Here is a 24,772-nt window from a genome sequence, read left to right as displayed (position 1 = left end):
ATTTGTACCTTTCTGTCACAGGACGTAAAATTGAAGAAAACAGACTCATCTTCGTTTAGAGACACATTTTTTCCTATATGCTTCCTGCTTTATAAAAAGTATTATTATTGACGCAAATATATTTACCGCATTCTGGACATCGCCGCACGGACGAAGCGCTTTGCTGACCTAATGAATACCAAAGCACGATCAGATAAGGAAGAAACTCTACAGAACCTTTCTTTTTATTTCATGTAAATCGCGCCATTTTCGCAACACCATTCTCACCTGCACCATTCTAAAATTTTGTTTACCACCTTTATTCTAAGCTACCCTTTCCTTGAGCCATCCCCAAGTGTTGGTGTCACCCACTAACATATACGAGCATTCAATGCTGTACAAATATTTTCCCAAATGACGCATTTTTCACAAACCACATCCGTTCTTGGAAGATCGCCAATGGTAGATATGACGATGTTGTTTCACTTGTAAAGAGGAAATAACATAACAAACAAGCTCCCCGCACCCGCACATCGTGCTCCCCCGCTTCCTCGTGCGCTCGGACTGTTGGGATTTCGCGACGGCAAGTCTATAACACCGAGTACGGTTCGTAGTGCTAGTACCACTGCGCGTAAGCCGAGACGCCGAAACCTGAACCGAAACCACCAGCGACGCGCCGTCTAGTACTTCCCCCACTGGTTGCAACAGGGTAAGCACAGTTTTTTCCTTTCGCCGGCCGGCCGCTTTTCCTCGATTTCCCGGCCCGAAGGCATCATTCGCGCGCTGCGGTTTTCATTTCCATTCATCGCGACGCTCATTTACGCCAGCACACAGGCATTTCGACGGAAGCAAGCTCCTCTTTTTTTTCCATTGTGTCCCAGCCTGCGTGAACGGAAGCTCCGTGGTTGGTTGGTTGAGCGTGCTCTATTGTAATGCGGGTGTTCCAAACAACATGGCTTCCTGTTGTTGGCGGCGGCTGGAAAGCTGCGGCTAGGGATTCGTTTTCTTCCAGTGGCTGTTGCGCGATGGCATGCCTGCGCTGTCGGTGTGCAGTGCTGAAGTGAGAAGGTAGGTGATTCCTTTTTCACGAGATCGTTCATTGCAGACATGTTCGCCGACCACCGCAGCAGCAGAACGATCGGTGGACGCGCTGCCGCGACCACTGCCGCCTACTACTTTCCTGTACGGCATGTTTACATTTCTAGCGTTGACGTATCGATAGTGCGTCCGGGCTTTCAAATCCGTAGTCGTTGTGACGCATTCGAACGCACGAGGAAAGAATGCAGCAAATGTCGTTCGGTCGACTTTTGGGTCGTGTTCAGCGTATGCGTGGGAACGTCCCGGTGCACAGGCACCGTCGCGTCACGGTTCGATTGCTTGCGGTCAGTGGTTACTGCCGAAAACTTGACGGTTGGGCCATCTTTCTAGCGTCCACTTGTACCGCAAGGGAGTAGCAGCCCTCTTTGTGAATGCTTTCGGTAGTCCGTGCGCTGCTCCGAGGTGGGACTCCCAGAAATCGTTTTGTGAAGTAAGTTTGGACCTTTTGTTGACATGGTGACCAACGATTGGTCACTCCCAGCTCCGAGTCTTGACCGTACGCTCTAACTGTAGTCGCACGGCGAGTGGTTAATGGTTGCGAATGTGTGTAAAACTGTCCGTGTGGTACCCTTTCTTGGTGGTGCACTCGAAGTATTGAGAGCCTGCATTAATGTGCGATCGCGTCTGTGTTTTTGTAAACGGGTTTCCCACGCCCAAGAGTGTGTGGGCTGCGTTTTTCGTGCGAATTACGTTCTAGTTTGATCGCGAAGTTTACGAGACGCTGTAAAGGTGCTTGCAGGTTTTTTTTAGGCCATCGAGGCATTTCTTTCCGCAATCGCAGTAGAGAAATTGCGCAGTCCCCCACGATTGTTGGTGCAAAGTTGATCAGTTCATGCATTGAACCCGTTCACAACACCAATATAGTATATTTCTTTCATTTTCGTTCCGTAACGTAACCGTATTTTACTTCAGTGCCAGAGCATAGACATGCTAACTTCACAAAAAGTGCAGAGTGATTGGCTCAGCGTTAGCCACATTAACGAAAAAAAGAAAGACTAAACAGAAAGGTGCTTCGCGTGTCGAACACCTAATTGCCTTGTACACCATACAATATCTCTCTGGACCAGCCTGGGAAATTATACAGCTCAATGATCCTGAATGGTCACATTAAAAAAAAGGACCATCGTCGTAGACTGAGAGAGATACCAATTTTAAGATGGCCATGGTACCCTTGGAAGCATATATAAAAGAATGATGTAGGACAACATGAAATTTAGTGGTCTCAAATATGTCAACACCAAAGTATATGCTCACAGAGTCTTTAGGCTGTTCTTGTACAAGCAGCACTTTTACTGACAGTTGCTGTTTCCATTTCTTTTACACTCGCTTTGCAGGATGGCAGCAAATGTCCACCCAGACCGTCAGAGGTAGTGACTGCGGGAACTGTGCGCGTGTGATAGTGTGCAAATGGCTGTGGAACTTGGTCTGCGAGTGGTTCGCGGGCCAGACTGGAAGTGGGCGAACCAAGATGGCGGCGAGGGACACGTGGGCACCCTCGTGGAGATCGGTGAGCCTGGCAGCACCTCTTCGCCAGACCGCACCGTTGTGGTGCAGTGGGACTCTGGCTCGCGTACAAACTACCGCGTCGGCTACCAGGGCGCTTACGACCTGCGTGTATTCGACAATGCCCCAGCCGGTGAGTTACGCATTCTCTGTGATTACAGCCAGCAGGTAATGAAGCCAAGGCAGGTATAGGGGACGTTAATTGTACTGTTGTAGTAATTGTGACTAGATGCAAAGAAAGCAAAGCGAACGGAAAGACAACTTGCCGCCGGCAGGGACCAAACCTGTAACCTTCGGATAACGCGGCCAATTCTCTACAAATTGAGCTACGGCGGTGGTCGTCCTCTTGTCCACTTTATCAGGTACTTATGTGCATTCAAACCTAATAAATAAATACCTCATAAAGTGGACGAGAGGACGACCGTCGCCCTAGCTCAATTGGTAGAGCATTAGGCACGTCACCCGAAGGTTGCAGGTTCGGTCCCTGCCAGCGGCAAGTTATCTTTTCGTCCACTTTGCTTTCTTCAATTCCATACCACAATTACTACAACACGCTTAAAACAGTACAATTAATGTCCCCTAAACCTGCCTTGGCTTCATTATCTGCTTGGTTTCATTAAAGTTGTGTCAGACAAAGAAACGAGCCTTCAAGGTTCCCTTCTTTCATGAAATATCTGTGAGAGAGGCCCTTGTGAAGAGCTGGATGAATTACGGCTACGAGATGATTAGTTACAAGTTACCACTGCTAAAGGAACGGCACAATGGGAACATTTACCTCAGGAACATTTCTAATACGCATCTACACTACTATATAATTGGTCGCCGCTTTGAGCCAACAGTTTCCCAACATTGCACATATCTGTTTACGCGCATGCACACCCCACAAATCACTATCTACTGGCACCGTTACATGCTTAGTCTTCAAATATCATCACTTGTCGTTGTTATTCTATCTTTATATTGTGATAAATGTTTAAGAATGTGATTTGTCCGTTTTCTTTTGTCACATGTTTGTATAATGTATGTGCCGCAAAATGAAACACGTGGAAATGCATTTCGCTCATTGCTCTTGTTCTGAATGGGTGTGCCTTTTTTCTTGATTTTTAAAAAATTTTTTGTCAATACAACTGCAATGTATATGATCCCTGCTGCTGCCTGCTGTAAAAGGTGTGAGACCTTAGTCAAGCCTTAATTGTACTGATGGGGAATTATTATTATTATTATTATTATTATTATTATTATTATTATTATTATTATTATTATAGAAGCTAGCACGAGAACTTGTGACATTTTACATAGAAGAAACAAACAGGGACACTTTTGTGAGGCAGGTTTCGGCGACATTGCGCCATTGTCGGATGGATCGTGGCACCATCGTTAGACAGAGCGCATGTGCAGTGGAAGATAAATTCAAATCTCGTGTTTTTCACTTCCACATGTTGACACGCTGTTGCCTGAACTGTGTGCAACTTGAAGTTTGTGTGTCAGTTGCAAAAACGTTCCAGTTGTGAGTATGTGCTCGTCCTGTCTTCGCCTGCTGTCATTTTCTGTTCACACTTTCCATAACACTGAAAGTTCTCATATGTACAGCCTCGAATTCCATCTGTTAGTGCAAGGGTCAGGTTTTACTTCACTGCCACGCATTGCCACAACACCTCAAGACACAACTTGTATCTTTGGAATGACGTAGTACATCGTGTAATGCGATGGGATTACCGCCAAAACTTGTGTTGCATGAGAAGGTGTCATTTGCACTAAATGACGCTCATTTGAGCCTGTGTCGTTGTTTTATACTGTACAAGATAGCAAAAAAATGGTTGCTCTTCAGGTGTTACAAGTGATGATGCTCTGAAACTCAAAAGGAAGCAAACTCCCGTGCTGTGCCACTGTTCTTTTTTGTTGTTGAAAAAGCTGTTGAGCATTAATACTGGTTGCACTGTCAGCAATTGGCGATAAGTATATCTGGGATCATATGTGTGATATGGAAAAGTTCTACATAAATATTCAGGCAATTGGTGAATGATGCAAAAGAATAAAATAAACAGAGCAACTTTTCTGCAGCTGTCTTGTAGTTCACATGCATGAAGCACTTCACTATCACATTTACATGCAGAATGTTTACTGAGTACATAATCAAGGGCGAGGGAGTTAGTTTGTCACGTGATTGATTGATATAGAATCGAATTAAAATGCCATTTCATAAAAATGACACATGGAGTTTTTCCGCATGACGATGATATTTAAAAAAGCATAGGGGCATCTCTGTTTTTGTTCTGCGCTAGTGATCATGCCATGGATCACGTGTGAAACTCGCTTGTCTGCTTTAAACATGGTGATTAATAAGACCTATCGACTTCTGAAGCCGTCTTTCCATGGGCGATATGTGCACAGCTGTTCTCGGTATTGCATTTCCTCTTTGGAGCACGCCCACCGCGAGCCATGAGGAACCTATGTGATGGGCTGTAAATTTACGGCCATCAGGGCCACGACAGTGTCAAGTCTGCAGCTGTTTCCGTAGCTGGGACGCAGATCTGTCATATCACACAGCTGTGCTTGATGCAACTTTTCCTTATGTGCCGACAGGGTGAAATTTGTGCTGTCAGTTTTTTTTTTCATTCTGGGTCTATGCAGGCATAATGTCAGAATAAAATTACAGATTAGCGTGAAAGCGCATTTCATGCAGATAGTGCACGAGTGATTTAAGTTTATTTGTCCTTGAGCCGCTGTTCATAGTCTTTCAGGTGCTGTCTTGACCACAACATGAGCTTGAAAGATATTGAAAAGTGGTTCTTCTCTTAAGGAAAGAGCTTCAATATATATATAAAAAAAAGATGGTACTGTAATTCAGAGCAGCAAGTCTGATAGCATGTCACAGTGCAGAACAGTATTTCGCATGCTTCAGTTTGTGGGCCACAATGTCCTGGAAGAATCGCTTAGAGAGGGGGAATTTCTGTGCTTGTCAAGATGCAAGTAGCGTGTTTGTCAGCTTTGGACAGGCAGGAGAAGTATGCATGCATTGACCTAAACATTGTCTTTCTAGCTTCTTATGTGGCTTTGAGCCATTGCAAGTTGATCATTTTCAGCGTAATGTGTGGAACAGTCTTCAGTAATTTTGCATATAACCAGAAGGTTGCTCTCTTCACGCCTTTAGAAAAGCTATGATTTCTTGGTAGTTTAAAAAAGCAATGCATTATACCAGTTAATGTCAGAGGAACATGAGTAGTCGTGGCTACATCATGATTGTCATGTTGTCACTAGATAGGTTAGCTGAGGTACAAGCTTAGTGTCTGTTTTTATTTATTATTATTTTTTTCACATGTGTTCTTGCCTACTGATCATTTGCATGAGCTGAAGACGGAGATGATGGCTGCTTACAAACCTTAATTGCAGCTGTGGCTGTAGCTGTTTTTTCCTGAATAGAATATGACTTTATCCCTAATATGTAGCTACACTATTCGAATTTTGGCATCAACGCCAGCCATTTTATCAAAACTTCTAGTTTTGTGAGTTGGGGCATTGCAGCAATGAAAATAAGGTGCGATAAAGTTGTTTGCCATTGTCCACTACTGTTTGACACTTAGATAATCCGGAAGTAATGTGCCTGATTAATCATAAATTTTTCGTTGTGTAGAACAAGGCTTCTGGACATGTTGGTGAAATCTCCTTTCTCCTCATTTACATCAATACTTGTGAACAGAGGTTGTACGTCAGCCTTGACACGCTGCAAAAAACTTCGGCAAAGTTTTCAGGGGCCCACTTAGGCCAAGGGCTTTCCCACGAGGTGCTTTCACTCGGTCCTTATTTGAACAGGGGCTGATAAATCTGGGTAAGCCTTATGGGTAGGGACTTCTTATCAAACGCAAACAACCTTTATCATGTTGACTTCACATGTGCTTGGCTTCTGCAAAGCCGCGCCTCGTTGACAAGCAGTCGTTGCTGCGTGCTTTATCAAGATTTTCATTGAACTTGCAACTTTTTTGTTTAACACACCCGAAACCCTTGTTGATAGTCTAACTTCCTGGAAGGGACAGGAGCAGGAACTAAGACGACAAATGTATCTCTAAAATGTTTTTGAAGTGGGCTCGAAACAAGCGCTTCGTTAAAAAGAGAAAACTATTCACTGTTCACATTTATCCTTCCTACTTGCTTGCGGAGTTATTCACATTGCGATGAGTGACAGTTGACACTATTTATTAGAAAGTTTACCTCCACACAAAAGTGACTGGGGAGCTAATGAATCAACGGGTCAGCTCGTGAGTGCTACGCTCGCACGCTTTGTTTGTATGTCGTATACGTCATTCGAAAAGAGAGGAAACATCATCATGTCTGCCTCGGGGCTTTCCCCAGACGCACTTATCGTAGCTGGGATTGCCCAGATAGGAAGTGCTGACGTGATAGGCAGTGCCTCACCCCCTTCCCGCCCCCACACATCCAACGAACATTTCCTGATGTTTTGCTGAGTGCCTTAGTCGCGTTTCCTTGACTCGCACGCCACACTGTTCTTGACTGCAGAGCCTCGGAGATGACTGTAGGTGTATTTCGGCAGTTTTAGAAAGCTTGTTCTCTGCGCCATTCTGCTTTCCTCAAAGATGTTCGTTCACAGATATGTGCGTCTTCTTTAAGTACTTCTCCGTGCTGTTGCTTATTACATTGTGGGGGAGCCAAGGGGTTTTATTTTTTCTTTGTTGCATTAACATGAGGCTGACAGGTATTGAAGCCTAGGAAAGTGTAGATGATGTTAATGGTTCCTTTTTTTTTTTATAATTGAGATCCTGAAATGATAGTCTTAGGTCGAAGCCTAACTGACATCTTTGGCATTATGCAAGCGGTGGTCTATCATTCATTTACTGCAGAGGCTGTCCTCCCGTACATTTTCTGTGGTGTTCATGCAAGTGTACTTCATCTAGATCTGTGAGTGCCGGCCACTGTTAACCACAGCCATGGTAGCAGATATATAATTTTCTTTGTATGACTGTTTTTTTTCTCGTTTCCTCTTAACTTGCATCTTTCTAGAATAAATTCCTATAATTTCCTTTTTTTTATGGGTATGAGTGAGTAAGTGCTGTTGCTTAGAAGTCTGGTTTCATATCTTGCTTATTGACCTTTATAATCTGGAGCAGCTAGCACTTTTGACATTCTTTCCACAGCCAGTGCTGTAGTCTATACTTTTATCTCCCTTGCAAGCCCCTTGCACATAGTTGGGATTTGTGTGAGGGCTGCACATTTCCAGAACTTTGTTCTGACATTCTTGTTATGAGGTCATTAATGTTACGTTAGGGGAAGCACCTCCAGAAGTGTATGCATTGTAAGGCTGGGGGGTGCACATTCCTTACTAGCATTTTTTTTTTTCTCTGTATATGTACAGTGCTGTTTGTGAAGTATGGTGGACAAAATGGTGTCTAATAATTTTTTTTTTACCAGAAGTTGATGGATTTTTAAATGAGTGGCAGGGAATATGAAACACTTGTTAACTTCCAGTATGAAAGAGCCGGAAGCGTTTTTTGTGTGTTTGCATTAGGTATAGGTGACATTATTGAAATATTTGGGCAGTCTGATATATAGATGGGCTACGCATTTTTGCGTCCTTTAGAATTATTTAAAAACCTTTGCTACAATCATCTCTTGCTTTTCTCTGCAGGTATAAAACATCCAAACATTATCTGCGATGCCTGCTGTAAGCGGGGAATCAGCGGCACCCGATGGAAGTGTATGCGTTGCTACGATTTTGACCTGTGTAACCAGTGCTACATGGCGGACAAGCATGACCTCACCCACACGTTTGTTCGCTACGACACCGCCGGTTCTGCCGGGTGAGTCCAGAGTCTCGTGCATCTTGGAACTACTGAAGGCCAAGCAGTCCACTGAGGTCTTATGGGTGTACAGAGGCTGAAACTGGTCCTTCCTGCTGTTGTTTTCGCTCTGCTTGAGTCCGTGTTTTCCATATGTAATGTTGGAGCCATAGGTTACTCATTATCTGTCTTAACCCATATATGCCCAATGTCCTACATATAGGACGCTTCCTTGATGTGCTTTAAAATCGCTACTTCTTTAGGTGAAGACTGGAGCCATTTATAGCAAATGAAGCAGGTGTCTGCCGAAATATGTGTTATAGCCTACACATTGCTTGCCCTCAATATTACTACGTACGGACTACTTCATCTGAGCGAACGTGTGCTCTGTACGGGAGCGGCCCTGGAGCAGAGGATAGCCTAAGTTATGACGCTTTCTTTTTCTTCAAATTATTCCAAAATCTCTTCATTCAACCATCATTAGTGCTAAAAGTAGTTTGGTAGCAGTGACCATACTATTGCCCGTAGTTGCAAATGCACCACTTGAGCTTAGTGCCACGAGAAAAAAACTCAGTGCAATAAGCACTGCAAAACTGTGTTGCACTTACTTGACAGTAAATAAATATTTCATAAGTTTTATTGAGGGCACAAATCCCCTATTCGTGAATAAAAATATTTGTTTGCTCAATTTCTCTGAGTATGGGCATATATAGGTTAATGAAAACCAACAGATAATCAACTTAACGAGAGACTTCTTGATATGCTGTTGGGTTGTGGTAGGCCAAACAAAGGGTAGGCTTTAGTCTAGTGAGAGCATCGGGATCAAAGTACTTATATTCGTGTTTCCTCAGTTTGGGGGCTTGCACAACAGCTTGTAAGAGGTCACACAGATGAATGATCTATGCGGCATAATTGGGTGGCTTTTTATGGAACTTCTTAGGCCTTGCACAAACATTGTGTTGAAGGCTCTTTAACAGTAATCGTTAAGTCCAAAGCTGCGGGTGCATTTAGGACCTCATAAACCTGAATATGAAGTCCAACAGCCCTATTCACAGGCATGGGCACACCATCTTGAAAATCCTGGTGACCTGTTGCGTTTGAACAAGGGTTTGAACAAGGGAAAGAACAAGGGAAACTGAGATTTGGGCAGGCTGATGTACAGATAATTAAAGGCTTCGAAGATATAGTTCATATAACTTGCTTTTGGAAACCATGTGGGGTGTTCAGCCGTGACGTTCAATAGGTTCAGTGCGACATTAATGACCTGTTAATGTAATCATGGCATTAAAAGGATATCGATTGTATACAGCTACGGTGGGAAATATTAATTGTATTTTACTCGTACTAAAATGTGGCCTTATACTTTGTTCGTATACAGGGTGCCCCAGCTAACTCTAGGCGGAGCTTAAAAATATGCCAACGCAGTTTATGACGACGCGGTCAAATGCATGTTGCTATTTCATGAAGTAAGTCACACTATCTTTTGTGTTCTGCTTAAATGCTTCATTAAGTAAGATTAACTTCTAAACCAACAAAGCTGGGCAACAGTCCCAATTAGAAAGTTGTAGACCGGTTTGCAAAACGCCCGGTTGAATAGTTTATAACTTTGTATCTATTTATTATTGGTGTTTTTCTGTTTCCTGCAAATGCCTGCGAAATACAAAAAAACACCAGGTGACATGCCCACTTGGTTGTCGTAATTGCAGTACTCCCTATCATTCCGCCCGAAAACAGCCAGAGCATTCGGCCATGTGTGCTTCCACCTAAAAGGCGACAGGACAGCGACGATGGTGGTGGCTGCACGATGATGAACCTGTTGCTTGTGGCAGCGCAAGCAATAACCGCTGTGCCTGCTTATCACTGTCACGAACCGCTGCGAGTGAAACATGTCATTTGCACGCTGAACATTAGGGAGCACTGCAATTAATGCGCGCAAGCGGGCATGTTACATGGTATTTTTTGTACTTCGCGGGCACCTGCACTAAGCATAAAACACTTGTACTTAATAGATAGAAAGTTAAAAACTGTCTAATCGGACGTTTTGAAAACCGATCTACAACTTTCTCATTGAAATTGTTGGCCTAGCTTCGTTGCTTTAGAAGCTAATTAATCAATCTTGCCTAACTAAGCAGAACACAAAAATAGTGCGAGTCACTCCGTGCAATAGTCAGCAACATGCACTTGGTTGCGTCCTCTTAAAGTGCGTTGGCGCATTTTTTAAACTCTTGCTAGAGTTAGCTGGGACACCCTGTAGAATGTAGCTGACTTATCCCGCGTTTATGCGCAACTTTGCAAATGATGCCCACTCTTACTCTGCCTGTATACTTCACTCTAAAGATAAACGAACGTCGCTAGGGTCTGGACCGTGCATGTTGCAAATATTTCTGACAGCTGTCGTGGCAAAAGTTTGGAATGATGGGGATGAGGCAGTACGCCACGTTGACGTTAATTACGGTCACCGGTACTATGCTTCTTGCGAACATCGAAGCATATGATCGTACCCGGAGGAATGTGAAAAAAAAAATAGTTTAACTCAGTTTAATGAGAATGGGTTGCCAGGCGTGTTCAGAAGCTGCGCAAACAAGAAATGCGACAGCGTGAAAGGTACATGTTGCACTTTTTGAGAGAAATTTACCACGGCGTCAATCGGGTGATAAGTGGTTGCTGCGCAAACAAGAAAGGTGACAGCATGGAAGGTACTATTGGTGTCAAAGGAAACCTGAACAGCAGTAAGCCTTTAATGGTATGGTGTGTGCCGTCCAGTTATCACCATGGACAGGCGCGCATCCGGTTTGGCTGCACTGCGCAAAGGCGCGCCTGTCCATGGTGATAACTGGATGTTGTGCACTATACCATTGCAAAGGCTTGACGCTGTTCAGGTTTCATTTGACGCCGATAGTACATGTTGCACTGTTTAGGAGAAATTTACCACGGTGTCAATCTGGGGATAAGTGGTCGCTACCAGAAAGCTAAAGAATCCACTTGGGTTGCTGGGTGTTTTCAGAAGCTGCACAAACAAGTGTGACCGCATGAAAGGTACATGTTGCTCTATTTGAGAGAAATTTACCACGGTGTCAGTCTGGTGATAAGGTTCGCTACCAGAAAGCAAAACAATCCACTTAGAGTTGCCAGGCTTGTTCAGAAGCTGCGCAAACAAGAAATCTGATAGCACGAAAGGTACATGTTGCACTATTTGGGAGAAATTTACCGCGGTGTCAGTCTGGGGATAAGCGGTCGCTACCAGAAAGCAAAACAATCCACTTAGAGTTGCCAGGCTTGTTCAGAAGCTGTGCAAACAAAAAATGTGACAGCATGAAAGATGCATGTTGCACTATAGCGAGAAATTTACACCGATGATAATCAGGTGATAAAACCATCACCACCAAAAAGTGAAGCAATGCATTTGTGATAGCGGGGTGCCCCGAATTGTAGTGGTCATGACATTTACGTACTAGCACAGTGATAGGCTGCACGTGTCACAGAATTTGAAGATTATAGGAAATTAGGTGCGTCAGGCGATGACTGATTCTGGCATTGTCACCACTCGTACTGGCAACAAAGCTGCACAATGTCCTTGGTCCTGTCATGTTGTGTTTTTCACAAGGAACGTGTTGTAGTTGGATCACTAATATGGCTGCTTAACCCTTTACGACGTGCATTATCATCAACTGTCTATAAATGTGTGAAATTTACATAATTTGATGCCAAGGGTCTGGAAACCAAGTTCAAAGCAAGTGGGAGTGTTACAATAAATTATAGTGTACTATTTCACAGCAGTAATTGTAATTGCATCATAAATAAATATCTAATTATCGTACAGTCAGTCATGCTTTATTTTTTAATAAACCGAATCCAACTACCCACTCAATTACACACAATAATTATCTGTGGGCATTCCTAAAAAGGTAAAAAAATGTCAAAATTTCTGCCAAAATGCCCCCCGTCAAGTCTCATTAAACACTGTACTGCCTTAACCAAAGCAATCGTGTGTAGCAAAATATTTCGACCAGAAGTGATATAAATGAACTTCAGGCAATATGATTGCTTAATTTAGCATTAGCTCAGTGTTTGTGGTCTCTTCCTTGCCAACAGTGCACAGAAATGGCAAAAGTAAGTCATGTCTCCATATAAGGATGCCGTGTTGCAAAGGGTTACAGGAGTACTGACACAAAATTTTGAAGGCAAGATAACTTGTGGGATAGATTTGTGTGGACACACACACATCATCTACAAAATATCAGTGGATAATACAGCCCAGAACATATTTAAAATCAAGTTAAAGTGCGTGTCGCGCCATTGCACGCGAAACGCACCTTCGGTTTTCGTGTAAACAACTAACTGCCACCTGCGTCACAAGTTTGTGTTTGGCTGCCATGATCCTTGCAAGCGCTCTCTCCTAGCAGACCTTTTCAACGGAAAGAGAAGGCAGATTTGCACGGGAGTACAAAGGCTGATGTCCTTGCCTCGGCAGTGCACTTTTGGGGGTGTCACGCATATTTACAACATCTCAGAGGGGACCCAGGAAGCCTTCATTGAAAAGAGTTGTCAACGCGGTGCTCATGTGCACGCGGTTTTGTGTGCTCACATAACCAGCTATGTTTACATGCTGCCGCATCACTCGGTGCTCTCTGAAACTGTGACAGGGCGCTATAAAACAGTCTCCAAGCAACTAACCGTCATGCACTCGAGCAAGCGAGCTTTCCTGCCGTGATAAGTGGGTCTTTAGCTACTTATTGCAACAGAAAGAACAAGATACAAAATTTTTGTGTCGGTGCTCCTTTAATACAGATAAAAATACTGTGAATGGTTAGGGCCTACAACTTCAATAGAAGCAAAAAAAAAGAAACTGCTCTTATATTTCTTACAACACAAAAAAAGCAGGTAAAAAAAATTTGCGTTCGAGCTGTCATGCAGTATAAGAAGGAAACCCAATTTATTAGGGGTGTGTGAATAGTAAATTTTGGAACCAAATTGAATACGAATCGAATAGTGATGACACTGAATCGAATTTGAATACAAACCGAATAGTTTTCGAATGGTAAGGCAACCATCTTTAAAACAGCTTTAGACTGGTAAGGTAACAGTTTTCGAAACAGCCCAAGAATTCCAACACAATTTATTTGAAAGAAATATTCACAAGGTTTACCAATGGAATATTACGATTACTTTTGACCGACAAATACCACATATATTTAAACTGAGCAAACTCGTATACAGCAGCAACAAGAGCTGTCGAAATATTTCGTAACTGCAGGCTGAAATATAGAAGTTACTACAGTATTCAAGATCGTACTTTTACAACAGCTTTTAAATGAAACTGATACATAAATATGTACTAAGCAATTTCATGAGTTAGCATCAGATGGTGGATTGATGACACTGTCGCTTCGGTGACACTGGAGTTTTAAGGGGGGACGCGGGGATCGTTTGTAACTTTTTAGTTTCTTGGTCTATGTTGATGAAATTTGGCACTAACACTACAAATCATTTTAAAAAGACAAATTAAAATTTTCATAAAGATATCTTTACTAGTTTTTATTTTATGAAAATTCACATGTATCCTTGCTTGTGGAAAGCCTGGCACAGTGATGAAACATGCTAGGAGGCTGGAACTACTTTGTATCCTTGCTCACATACTGTTTGTACCTAATGACCCCTTTAAATTTTTCGTGCGGCCCTAATAATTTTCTGCGAAACACTACATGCAAATGCGTTTGTCTCAGCTAATCGTGAAATGCAGTAATTATGAAATTAGAAAAGAATGAAAACCTAAACAAAAGTTCCAAGAGTGTGTTGAAGTATAGCATAGTATATGGATTACAATAAAACAAACGGCATAAAAATCGGCCTAGCCATAGTTGTGCTATGCTTTCCACAAGCGAAGTGGCAGACACAAAACACTCTTTTGAGAAAATGGGCAACAAAGTTTTGGTTGCAGTTGACCCTATGCTAAAGCGAGCCAGGACAGTAATAATTGGTGTCCTTGCCAGAAGACAATCTTTTGGGCCTCTACGTCTTAACTTGGCCTGATTTAGGAAGTTTATTACCCTCTATCGTTTACCGCAGACGCTTTTGTGCAGCCCCCTGGAACGCTAGTGCACGAGGCTGCATGTAAACATTTGGACATGTTGGACTGTATCGCTACTCTTGCGGCCACGGAATGTTTCGTCAGGCGGCCTAAATAGTGGTGTAATTGTTTGATGAAGCTTTGCGATCACCCCTGTCCACCAGTGGCGTAGGCAGTAATTTTTTTTTGGGGGGGGGGGGGGCACGGGCCCGGTGAGCCCCTCTCTGACTACGCCACTGCTGTCAACTACTTACGCCTAGATTCATTTTCTTGTACGATAAACCGCACCCGCGGCGCAGAGCCGACGCCTTCTCGGCAGTCCGAAGCTGACGGCGCCTTCGCACCGAACTATACCGCAGACGCGTTTTTCGAATAGCGTACGCTAAGTTAGCGTTTGCGGCCCGCTTTAGCGTACGACGCATGCGTCGTACGCTTTGCGATGGCTTTTCGCGCAACTGCGCATGCGTCGTACGCTAACCGCTTGCGGGCTCCCGCAAAGCTTTGCGTACGCTATTCTAAAACTGCCTATTGAAACGAGAACGCTCTTCCGCTAGTGGGGACGTTTTATCGAAACGGGACCAGGAACGCGCGCGCACGAACTCGGGTCTCAGCGGCGCGGTGAGAGAGCGAGGTCGGTAGATCGTCTCAGAAGTAAAGCCGGTAAAGCGGCACTCGCGCGTCATCTGAAAGGTAGTAAGTGTTTTGATGATAAATCGCTATGGTTTACATCGCTGTCGCTTTATTACCGTCCCGGCAAGGGATGACACGACGTGCCGACAACCCAATCTGTGCGCCTCAATCTAATCACTGGCTCGCCCGATCCATGCGATACCGTCCCCCGTTTTCCTCCGTACGAAACTAAAGAGGCTTGCAGCTTGCCTCCCGTACACGTGTCACCTTTCGAACAGCGGCGATTCGTGTGCTTACGGCCGCGGAGTGATCAAGCAGCGAGCACTCCGCTCGTAAACACAGCGGCTGTCGCCGTGGCAACAACCAATAGAAAAGCGCCTCTCAACGGTGTCGTGCGCTCCGCCGATAGAAGCGCCGCGTACATTGCAAGGTTCGTGAGAACGCCCACCGATTTTTTGCGCTTTTTCAGTGCGGTGATCGTAAGCGTGAGGGGCAGGAACGGAAAGGCGGAACTTCGAGCTTTTAAACGACGCCAAGATGGCGGCGCTTCTTTGTCACCGACCTCACTTACAAAATTATTTTCGGGCACTTAGATTGCGTTTTCAGCGTAATGGCTTAGACACTGCGTAAATAAGAGACAACAAATGGCAAAACGAGTGTTTTCCAAAAATTGATTTTTTTTTGGCTATTTTCGCGATTTGATCCCCGTGTCAGCCCTTAAAGGCCAACTCCGGCGATTTCTCGAGGTCGATGGATGTCAATGAAATTCGCTGGGTACGTTCATTTGCACGTTTCCGTCGTTTATGCCAAATTACAGGCTTGAGACATGCGCAGATTGTTTGCAAATTAATTTTAAAGATTGTCTGCAAACGCCCTCCTGGCTTCCCACAATTATTGGCAACATTGCGTCTGTGACGTCAGTATTGGGAAGGCGGCGGAAGTGACGCAGCCGAGGGCACCGCTAACTTCGGCGCTTCGGCCGCTACAGCGAGCGTCTGCTGTGCACAAGGCGACAGACAGCGTTGGTTTGGCCGGCGCTTCGCTGGTCGCCCCGGCTGCCACAGTTTTCATACTCGGTGCCAGCGTGACTGGCATGCCTTGCACGACTTCCGGTTCGTTCGTAACAACATCTACGTCATACGTAGACAGCACACTCGGTTGGGTTTCGGTTTCGGTGTTGCGCTTTTTTGCTTATTTAAAAATATTCTCCAATTTGCCGAGTATTTCTGCTATCGGGCCCGTAACAGGAGCGTCTCAGGAACATAAAAGCACCATTACTTTGACATGGCCAAAAAATCGCCGGAGTTGGCCTTTAAGCAAAAACGCCTTCATCCTGTGATCGATCAATCTTCGGTAGTCCTGTAAGTACATGGGCTGCATGCATCTAGGTAATTCGACGACGAAAACAAGAAAAGTTACCCCTCGCTGCTCCGACGTCTCGTTCCTTCGAGCATTTTTCGCCGTTGCTGAATATTAGAAAAATATTCAGTATTTCGAATATACACTATTTGATTCGAGCACCAAATCGAATAGAACACTATTCGATTCGTTATTCAAAATTTTCGAATATTCACACACCCCTGCAATTTATGGATTGTTATTCCATAGAATAAAAGGAAAAGTTGGGGCATTTGGCTCTCCCATATGGATCAAGTTGGGACAGTCTAGTTTAAATTTGAGACGGCTGGCAACCCTATGGCTAACTAGCATGTTCAAAAGATCTAGTTTCCTGGATTTTTCTTTCTATTGCCGCTAGAAATCATTTGTGGACATTCAGGCTTTCACCTACTGACTTGGCAATGGTTTAGGATGTAGCGAAGTTGAGGAATATCTCTAACTGCAATAATAACTATAGGTCTAACTTTACTGACTTTCAACTTTGCATTGATAGCTCATTAAAATTGTGAAACTTGCTGTGAATTTGATTCATCTTTATGGAGGGGTTTTTTGATGGTGGGTCCTTTAGGAACAAAATTGCATTGACGAGCACACCATTTATTTTTTAAAACAAAATGAAAAATGTAGTACATCTCAAGCAAAGTAAATTTAATATTTCCCAAACTTAAAAGCTAGATTGTGAGGTGTAACGTCCAAAAGAAACTTGTGGGCAATGAGAGAACTTGAAGCTTGAGGGCTAACATAAGATATTAAACTGAAATAATCACTACCCCATTTTATTATCATTGAAAGCTTCACCGCACTCAAGTTCGCATTGGTAACTCGTGAAAGTCTGGAAACTTGCCATGAATTCGATTCATTATAATTTTAAAACGCTTCTGATAGCGAGTCCCTTCGAAATCAAAGTCGCATTGGCAACGAAAATGAAAGAACCTTACCTTCTTTCTGTCTGCTTTTGCAGGTGTAAACTTTCTCTTTATCATTGAGTCATCAGACTGTTCTCATTATTTCTTTTTTCTTCGCTATCGTATTTCACATTTTCCTGCACAGCTGTGCGCACTATCAGCGCACACTGACACTGAAGATCAGTGCTGCGCACGAGAACGAGGAAGTTGTGTGTTTTGGTTGCCGGAGGAGGAAGGAGAGGTTGGGGGGAGAGCGTGTGGTAGATTGCACAACTGCTTGCAACCCATCCCGGCCAAAAGGAAAGAGAAGCCCCTCCCTCTCTCGCCTATCTCATTATCCAACCACTCATGTGCAGGTTCCTCGTAGGCTATATCAATGCTCGCAGTTCGCACACTGCATGCACTGCATTTACTTCACAGAGTCGTGGTGCTTATCAAGGGTTTGTGTAGTGCCTGTGTAGTATGAGCTTGCAAAGCCCGAATGAAGTTCACGGCCTTTCCTGCTTCGCTGAAGATAGGTAAATTACCGTTGCCTCTATTTTTGTTGCGGCTGTTGTTCTCGGTTTGCTTTCATCTTTAGGGTTGCATTTTGTCAGCACTAAGTTTTGGATGTCAGCACAGTACCCATTTGGATAACTTGCATGGTATAGTGTGGGTCCTGTTTGATGATGTGAGGCAAGGGTAATTTGAGATTTTTTTTGGCGGCTTTCTTTGCATTTGGACTTCTGAGATGAAATTTTGTATAGCAAAGCATGTTTAAGGCCACTGGGGTGGTTTTTTTTTTAATTTAATTTGTTTACAGAGCAATCTATTGGACTATTTTCACAGACCAAGGTTTGGAGTGTCAGTCTGTTGGAAATTCTATTATGACTGTTAATGACACTCAAGTTCTTTAGTGGCAGTTTGTTGTGTATAGCTTATCATGCCAATTATACTTTAATGTGTAGATTGAAAGTTGTTATTATAAAACTTGCTTTCAGTTTATAAGTTTTAGTTTTGTGAAGCAAAGAGCTTTGGGCCACAAACGAAAACACTTTGTCTCAACCTGCAACAGTGTTCAAAAGGCAGGCAGCACATTTATATTCAGTTCTGAGCATTGCAAAAATTGTTAATGAACTTGTGCATGTTTTTCTTTAAGGTTGAAGAAGCTGTTTTCTTATGAATCTTCAAGTAAATACTGTGTTTGAAAGGTCCATTCATTTTCATGTGATAATGGCAAAATATTCTATGCTTTACTGGCAGACATATTTGAAAGCCAGGAAAATGGCCAACACTGTTTGAAACTGCCGATTTGCTCTGTGATTGCATACGTGCTGTGAACTACTTTTATCTTGTGGCAACTTTTTAAGTGCTGTATTTGTGCCTTTTAACCCTTTGTATCCCATGGCCAATCCAGCTGCGCAAGTAAATATTTTTTTGTGTATATGCAATTACAATACATCCTAAAGTGGGAATAAGCCAAAACATGGGAAGTTTTAGCTTTAGTTCTACAAGAAAACAAGTGTCCACATATGTGGACGCTGGGAACACCAGTTACACTGGGTCCATCATCCTTCTTCATTGTACATGGGAACTTTGCTTGCCGACGGCTCTGTTCCAACACAATAATCACTATCATCATCACTACTTACCATAATCAACGCCATGATCAGTTCAACGCGTTCATCATCATCATTATTATTAATATTAATTATTATTTTTTTATTATCATCATCATCATCACCATCATCATAAAGGGTCACGTGGCCGATGGCTAACGGCTCTGATTCAACGCCTTCATCATCACCATCAGTATCACCATTCAAGGCCCATCTGCTTGCCCACCGCTCTACTTCAACGTGTTCGTCATCATCTTTATTGTGGTTGATCATCATTACCAGTGCGTTCATGGTTACGGTCAAGCTGAATGCTTTCATCATCAGCAGTAGCATTTTTCATAAGGCATTTGCTTGTTGATGGCTCTGCCAATTACCGGTGCCCTCTAAATCGGATCATTCGCTTCTGCTAGTCAGTTCGAAAATTATGGCATGTATGTCTTCGTCACTTAATCCACGTCCAGAATAAAGCAAATAAATTCTAAATAACTTCTACAAGGCGTGTTTAGCTATATCAATGATAATGTTTTGGGTAGAGCCGCACGGCAACGAAGCGGGTCTTACTACCATGCGGCGTTCTATCAGCTTTTTACACGAACTCGGTATGCCTGGTGTCCACAAACGTGGACGCCGCAGCGACAACTCAACTTGCAAAACTTTGGTCGCTCACAGTGCAACAAAAGTCACACAAAGACAAGATAAACCCTTCCTTTTCTCGAATAAATCTCAATAATATAAAAACTTTTACGAACTTAGAGTGAACCTATAAAAAATATGTAGGCATACACCTCTACAGGCGACTTGTGAAGAACGCCATTGTTCTGTGCGCACTTACCGCTGTTTGTGCACAGAAGTGGACACATATAGATGTTTTTATGAAATTGTGAAGTAATGCCAACATTTCAAATCGATTTTTAAGGCAATGCGTTGGCTAGCCTGATCCCACTTCACTGATATGTTTTGTCCACATATGTGGACGCTGGGATACAAAGGGTTAACAGCGAAGCTGTTCTAGCTCTGCGTAAAATGTGTGGTGCCCGAAAACTATCATCATCATGAACGGGTATGTGCCAGAGAATTTGGGCAAATCCCACTACTCACTGCTACGGTGTGGCCTGTAATAACCCTGATGGGTGAGAGAACGAATACGGAGAGAGAGAGAAAGAAAGAAAGAAAGAGAAAAAGAAACAAAGACAGAAAGAAAGATATTAAAAAAAGAGAAAGAGAAAAATTCTTGCCTATAAAAAATTCTTCACGAGGCGGGATTTGAACCCGCATACCCTTGACCTGAAGGCAACCGTCCCAACCACTCGACTATCCAAGCATGCTAGCATAGCATAGCCTTGTATAGTATAGTGTAGCAGGGGGGTGGGAAAGGGAAGTGAGCGTGATGAGGAGGGAAAGGAGGAGGGGAGAGAGTAAAGCGTAGCACAGAAAGAATGAGGGAGAATGAAACAGAGAGAAAGGTATGCAGAAAGAAAAAGAAAGTGAGAAGATCAGCGAAAGTGAGAGAGAGAAGACAGAAAGAAAGTGGAAGCAAACATCACATCGTCTAGCAACCAGATACCGCACCACCTGGCCAAGCCGCACATGTGCTGTAGCTAAGCCACGCCCACCGACAGAGACATTGTGCACAACCTCTATAGTGCATATCCTCCACTCTATAGACCCCTTTCATAATCCGCAAGTGCGCTTCCCTGCGCTGCATATTCGCCCAACTAATGGCGGCATCTGTCATCCTTCAAGTGGAGACGAGGTCCTAGTTGCACATGCTGGGGTTTGTCTATTGTGCCTGTTTATGTCAAGAGAGCTGAGTCTACATTTTCTGCATCATAGTGCTAGCAAACTGCGCTTGAGCACGCTTTTTTCAGTAAGTGACTAGCCGCCATTAGTAGGGCTAACTGCTTCGCAGGAAAGCTAGCTTTACAATTATGAAAAGGGTCTGTAGTGCATAGCCTGGCTGCACCCGATTGTGTCCAGAGAGTCATGGGGCGTCCTAAGAAAGTTCTGAGGAGGAAGCCGCGCATCTCGAAGCTAGACGTGTCGGTTCATGGGGAGTACGAGCGGCGACAGGCCCGTGCTTTGCTGTGCGAAGCTCTGTGCAGCTTAGCGCGAACTGCCCGCATTTTTTTTTTTCGTAAGAGTTGCTTCATGCTTGTTGTGAGTGGTTAGTGCACCCGTTCTTTTTTTATTTGTTCGTTTGTTGCCTATTAGATACAGCCACGAAGCTAACAATGCATCGTAGCCTCTTCTGCACTTCGCATTTATGTATTCACTTTTCGCTTCTAAAACTAAAGCTCTCTTTATTTTGGTCATGTTGTGTGGGCTGCGGGTTCAGTGGACCATAAATTAATGCTGGCCAGAAACGAAGGTAACAGAAAATGAGGCTGTGCTTGTGTGAGATGGTTGGGTGGTTGGGTGGTATCTGCCCGAACCTGGCCCGGCGAGTCAATGCGAGACCCGGGCCCGGCCCGAGAGAAAATTTTGCCTACCCGGTCTGGCCCGGCCTGGCCGCAGATCGGGCCCGACAGGGGTCCGAACTACTAATCTAGGTGATGTTGCCCGAACATAAAATCGGTATAATTGTTTGTTCAGCAGTGGTATACTGTACCTATCTTTTCTGCAAATACAATGCGTTTTGTTGCAGATAATATTGTAGCAAGGAAAGTGATTTGCAGCATGAGTTCAGTTTCGATAGGGAGCACAATAAAAACAGACGAGACGGAGAACAGAGGGCTCTCTTCACTTTGTTTTTATTGCACTCTCCGTGGAAATTTAAAGCGTGCTCTAACAACAAAGCCCATCGTGCACCCTTCTGGATATGTAGCACCTAGCCACAGGAAGAGAAATAAAGGAAGTTTTAGTAGTATCTGGGGTTTAACGTCCCAAAACCACGATATGATTATGAGAGACGCCGTAGTGGAGGGCTCCGGAAATTTCGACCACCTGGGGTTCTTTAACTTGCACCTAAATCTAAGTACACGGGCCTCAGACAGAAATAAAGGAAGAAAGCAAAATTTATTACCCTGTTGTAAATACACAAAATTATAGGTAAAAAATTATAATGAACCGCGTGCACCACGTGTACTTTTAGAAATACGTATAAGCAGCCAAAAGAAAAAAAAAAGCAATTGTCCGAGCATTACTTTTAAATATCACACCACTGCTAGTATATTTATTCATTTTTATTTATATATGCATTTGCACCGTGGTCTTTTTTTTCCATATTATAATGGTGTATGCCTTCCTAATGATGTTGTACTGGTGGATGGTGGTTATAGGAATACGCAGTTAAAACTGGCATGAGGTGGAGGAAGCGATTTCAATCAATTTTCGGGGTTCTTTACCAGTTTGGTAATGAAGGCGCGAATAAGCTTCTCGACACTTACTCATTGGATGCATATGGTTCGAGCTAAAGGGACATCACCCGGCTAAGAATTCGTAGTTGTCTTTTTTTCAAGCCGGATATTTTGTCAAGCGAATATACTTTGGCCCACAACTTGTTTAATGGGCCTATGCTATTCCTGCACATTCCTACGCTGTTGCGGCAGTATCATGTAGCTCTCGCACTATATAGCGCAGGGGTCTCAAATGCGTGGCCCACGGACCACTCGCTAGCAGCCCGCGGCCCACGCATGACTGTCTTCGTCCCATTTTTTTCTTTATAAGTACACTCTTAAGCTACACAGGCATGACAGGGCAAAAGGATTTTTTTTGTGAGGCACCCCCTGCGGCCACCATATGTTAATACATAACCGTTAAACAAAACTCTACTTTTCAGAATCGACGTACAGATTCTAGTCATTTTGGAGATAGGTATCCATACGTTGTTGCAATTCTGCCGCTGAATACCCTTCAGAAATGACCCATATAGGAGATATGGAAGGGTCTTTCAAATGGCAACGTTAGCTGACATTTGGTACGACCTATCTTGAAGGCAAAATTTAAAAGTGGAAGGTATCTTGAAGGTATTGAAGGCAAAATTTAAAAGTGGAACTTTGACCTTGATTTTCTGCTGAATTAATAAACTCATGATGGTGAAATGAATGATATTCGAGTTCTCAGAGTACACTTTATCAGTCTAAATTAATTGAGCGTTTCACTTTGGTGTCCCTTTAAGAACTGAGCAATGTCCAAGCCCGGCCCGACCCGAACCTGCCACCTCAAACCCGGGTCCGGCCCTAAGCCCGGAGCTTCAGGCTCGAGCCCGGCCCGGGCCCGCCGTGAAAACTACTTTACTTGGCCCGGCCCACGGGCCGGGTCGGGCACGGGTTTTCGGGTAGGCCCAAGCTCGTGCAGCGCTCTAGTGTGTACGCTTTGACAGCAGGAGTGGTCACTGCCTGGATGATACTTGGCAACCTTCCCCTTGCCTTTGCATGAGTTGGGCTTAGACTACAGCAGAACAAGGTTTTTCCGGCATATGCGAGATCATACGTTAAAAATTTTGGTCTTTGCAGTGTAGAGATGCCCAGGCGGCAGGGTGCTGTCAAGGTTCAAGCACGTGGGATATTCGCGGGTGCCCGGGTGGTTCGGGGTCCGGACTGGGACTGGGGCAACCAGGACGGTGAGTGCTGCTAAACTAACGAACTTACTGTCGTTTGCCCTTGCCAAGGTTGCTTGACGAATGTGTTGTCGATGCAGATCGTTAATGTGTTAAACTGCTAAGGTAGTGATGTCATGTTGCAAGGTGAGGAAGCAGCAATTTCAATGCAACTTTGGTAATTCGGTACAACAAAGTGTTCCGTGTGATGCAACTTTAGCATTCTCCCAAGATGTGTCCACACGTGACCGTGCCTTATGTTCTAGATTTAGCCAAGCAATCTTGTTTGGCAGGTCCTAGTTAACGAAGTGTTCGCATAGTGCCTACACTTTACTTTTTTACTCATTGAAGAGGGCCTATACGAGTTTGTAAAGCTTTCATGGTGCCATTTGCCAGCATTTAATAAATGTTATTTGCACATCAATTAAAGGGACACTAAAGGCAAATATTAAGTCGACGTTGATTGTTGAAATAGCGGTCCAGAAACCTAGTAGTGCTACTTTTATGCCAAGGAAGTGCGTATTTTGAAATAAAACCACGTTTTAGTGGTCCGCATCGCGTTAGCGCACTTCAAATCACCCGCCTGAAATCCGACTTTCATACGTCACTGCTGCCGTGACCAACGTTGCCCGCCTTTACTGCGCGGCCGCCGACACTAGTAGCAGCCGAGCGAAAGTGGCGGGACCCACAGCAGCAACAACGGCCATCAAAGCCATCGAAGCTTGCCGCAATCGCCGCAATGGTGGTGGACGGAGAACTTCACAACGAGACATTGGCTCGCGACGCTGGGCCCCAATTCAGCGACTTGAGCCCCGATGAACGCGGTATGCTGCTGAGGGCTCGCAGTGCCGGCGTCGTTGCATGCGGCATTTTGTCGAACTTTCTGTCAGAGCGACTTTCACGAGCGCGCAAACCACACGCTGCAGTACGAGATCCCGAAACTACCACTGAGACGCGACCGCGTGAGCGAAGCAGGGTGCCGGGCGAAGCGCAGTTCGGCGAAAACGGAACCTTTGAACCACGCGCGCCGTTCCCCATGGCAACGCCACAGAGGTTCTTTTTTCCATGAATCAAAGGGAAACGAACAAACAGCATTTTATTACGTCTTTTGATGCACGGAAGGTTCTTTTTTTATTGCTGCTAGTTTGATTACTAGTGATTTATTGTAGGCAGACTCTCATACGTCATCGGGATCACTTCGAAAATGTCCCACTCGTGGCGCTCATCAAGTGATACATTTAGCTTAATTTCTCGGTAAGTAGGGCAAT

General features: G+C 44.1%; 1 protein-coding gene across 1 annotated transcript in view; it reads left to right on the top strand.

Moving 5' to 3' along the window:
• The first annotated feature begins 386 nt into the window (after nt 1–386).
• LOC119390056 (E3 ubiquitin-protein ligase MIB2) overlaps nt 387–24,772 on the top strand; it is a 63,177-nt gene continuing 38,791 nt past the window's right edge. Inside the window, exons 1-4 of the mRNA XM_037657584.2 lie at nt 387–1,047; nt 2,412–2,713; nt 8,219–8,390; nt 23,422–23,528. Of these exons, the coding sequence (XP_037513512.1) occupies nt 2,485–2,713; nt 8,219–8,390; nt 23,422–23,528 (508 nt within the window). The 5' untranslated portion in view covers nt 387–1,047; nt 2,412–2,484. The remainder of the gene's footprint in view (nt 1,048–2,411; nt 2,714–8,218; nt 8,391–23,421; nt 23,529–24,772) is intronic.

Source organism: Rhipicephalus sanguineus, chromosome 4 (genome assembly GCF_013339695.2).
Source record: "Rhipicephalus sanguineus isolate Rsan-2018 chromosome 4, BIME_Rsan_1.4, whole genome shotgun sequence".
NCBI classification, from domain to species: Eukaryota; Metazoa; Arthropoda; class Arachnida; order Ixodida; family Ixodidae; genus Rhipicephalus; species Rhipicephalus sanguineus.
The sequence above is the reverse complement of the archived record's forward strand: the minus strand, read 5'-3'. Positions and strand labels throughout refer to the sequence as shown.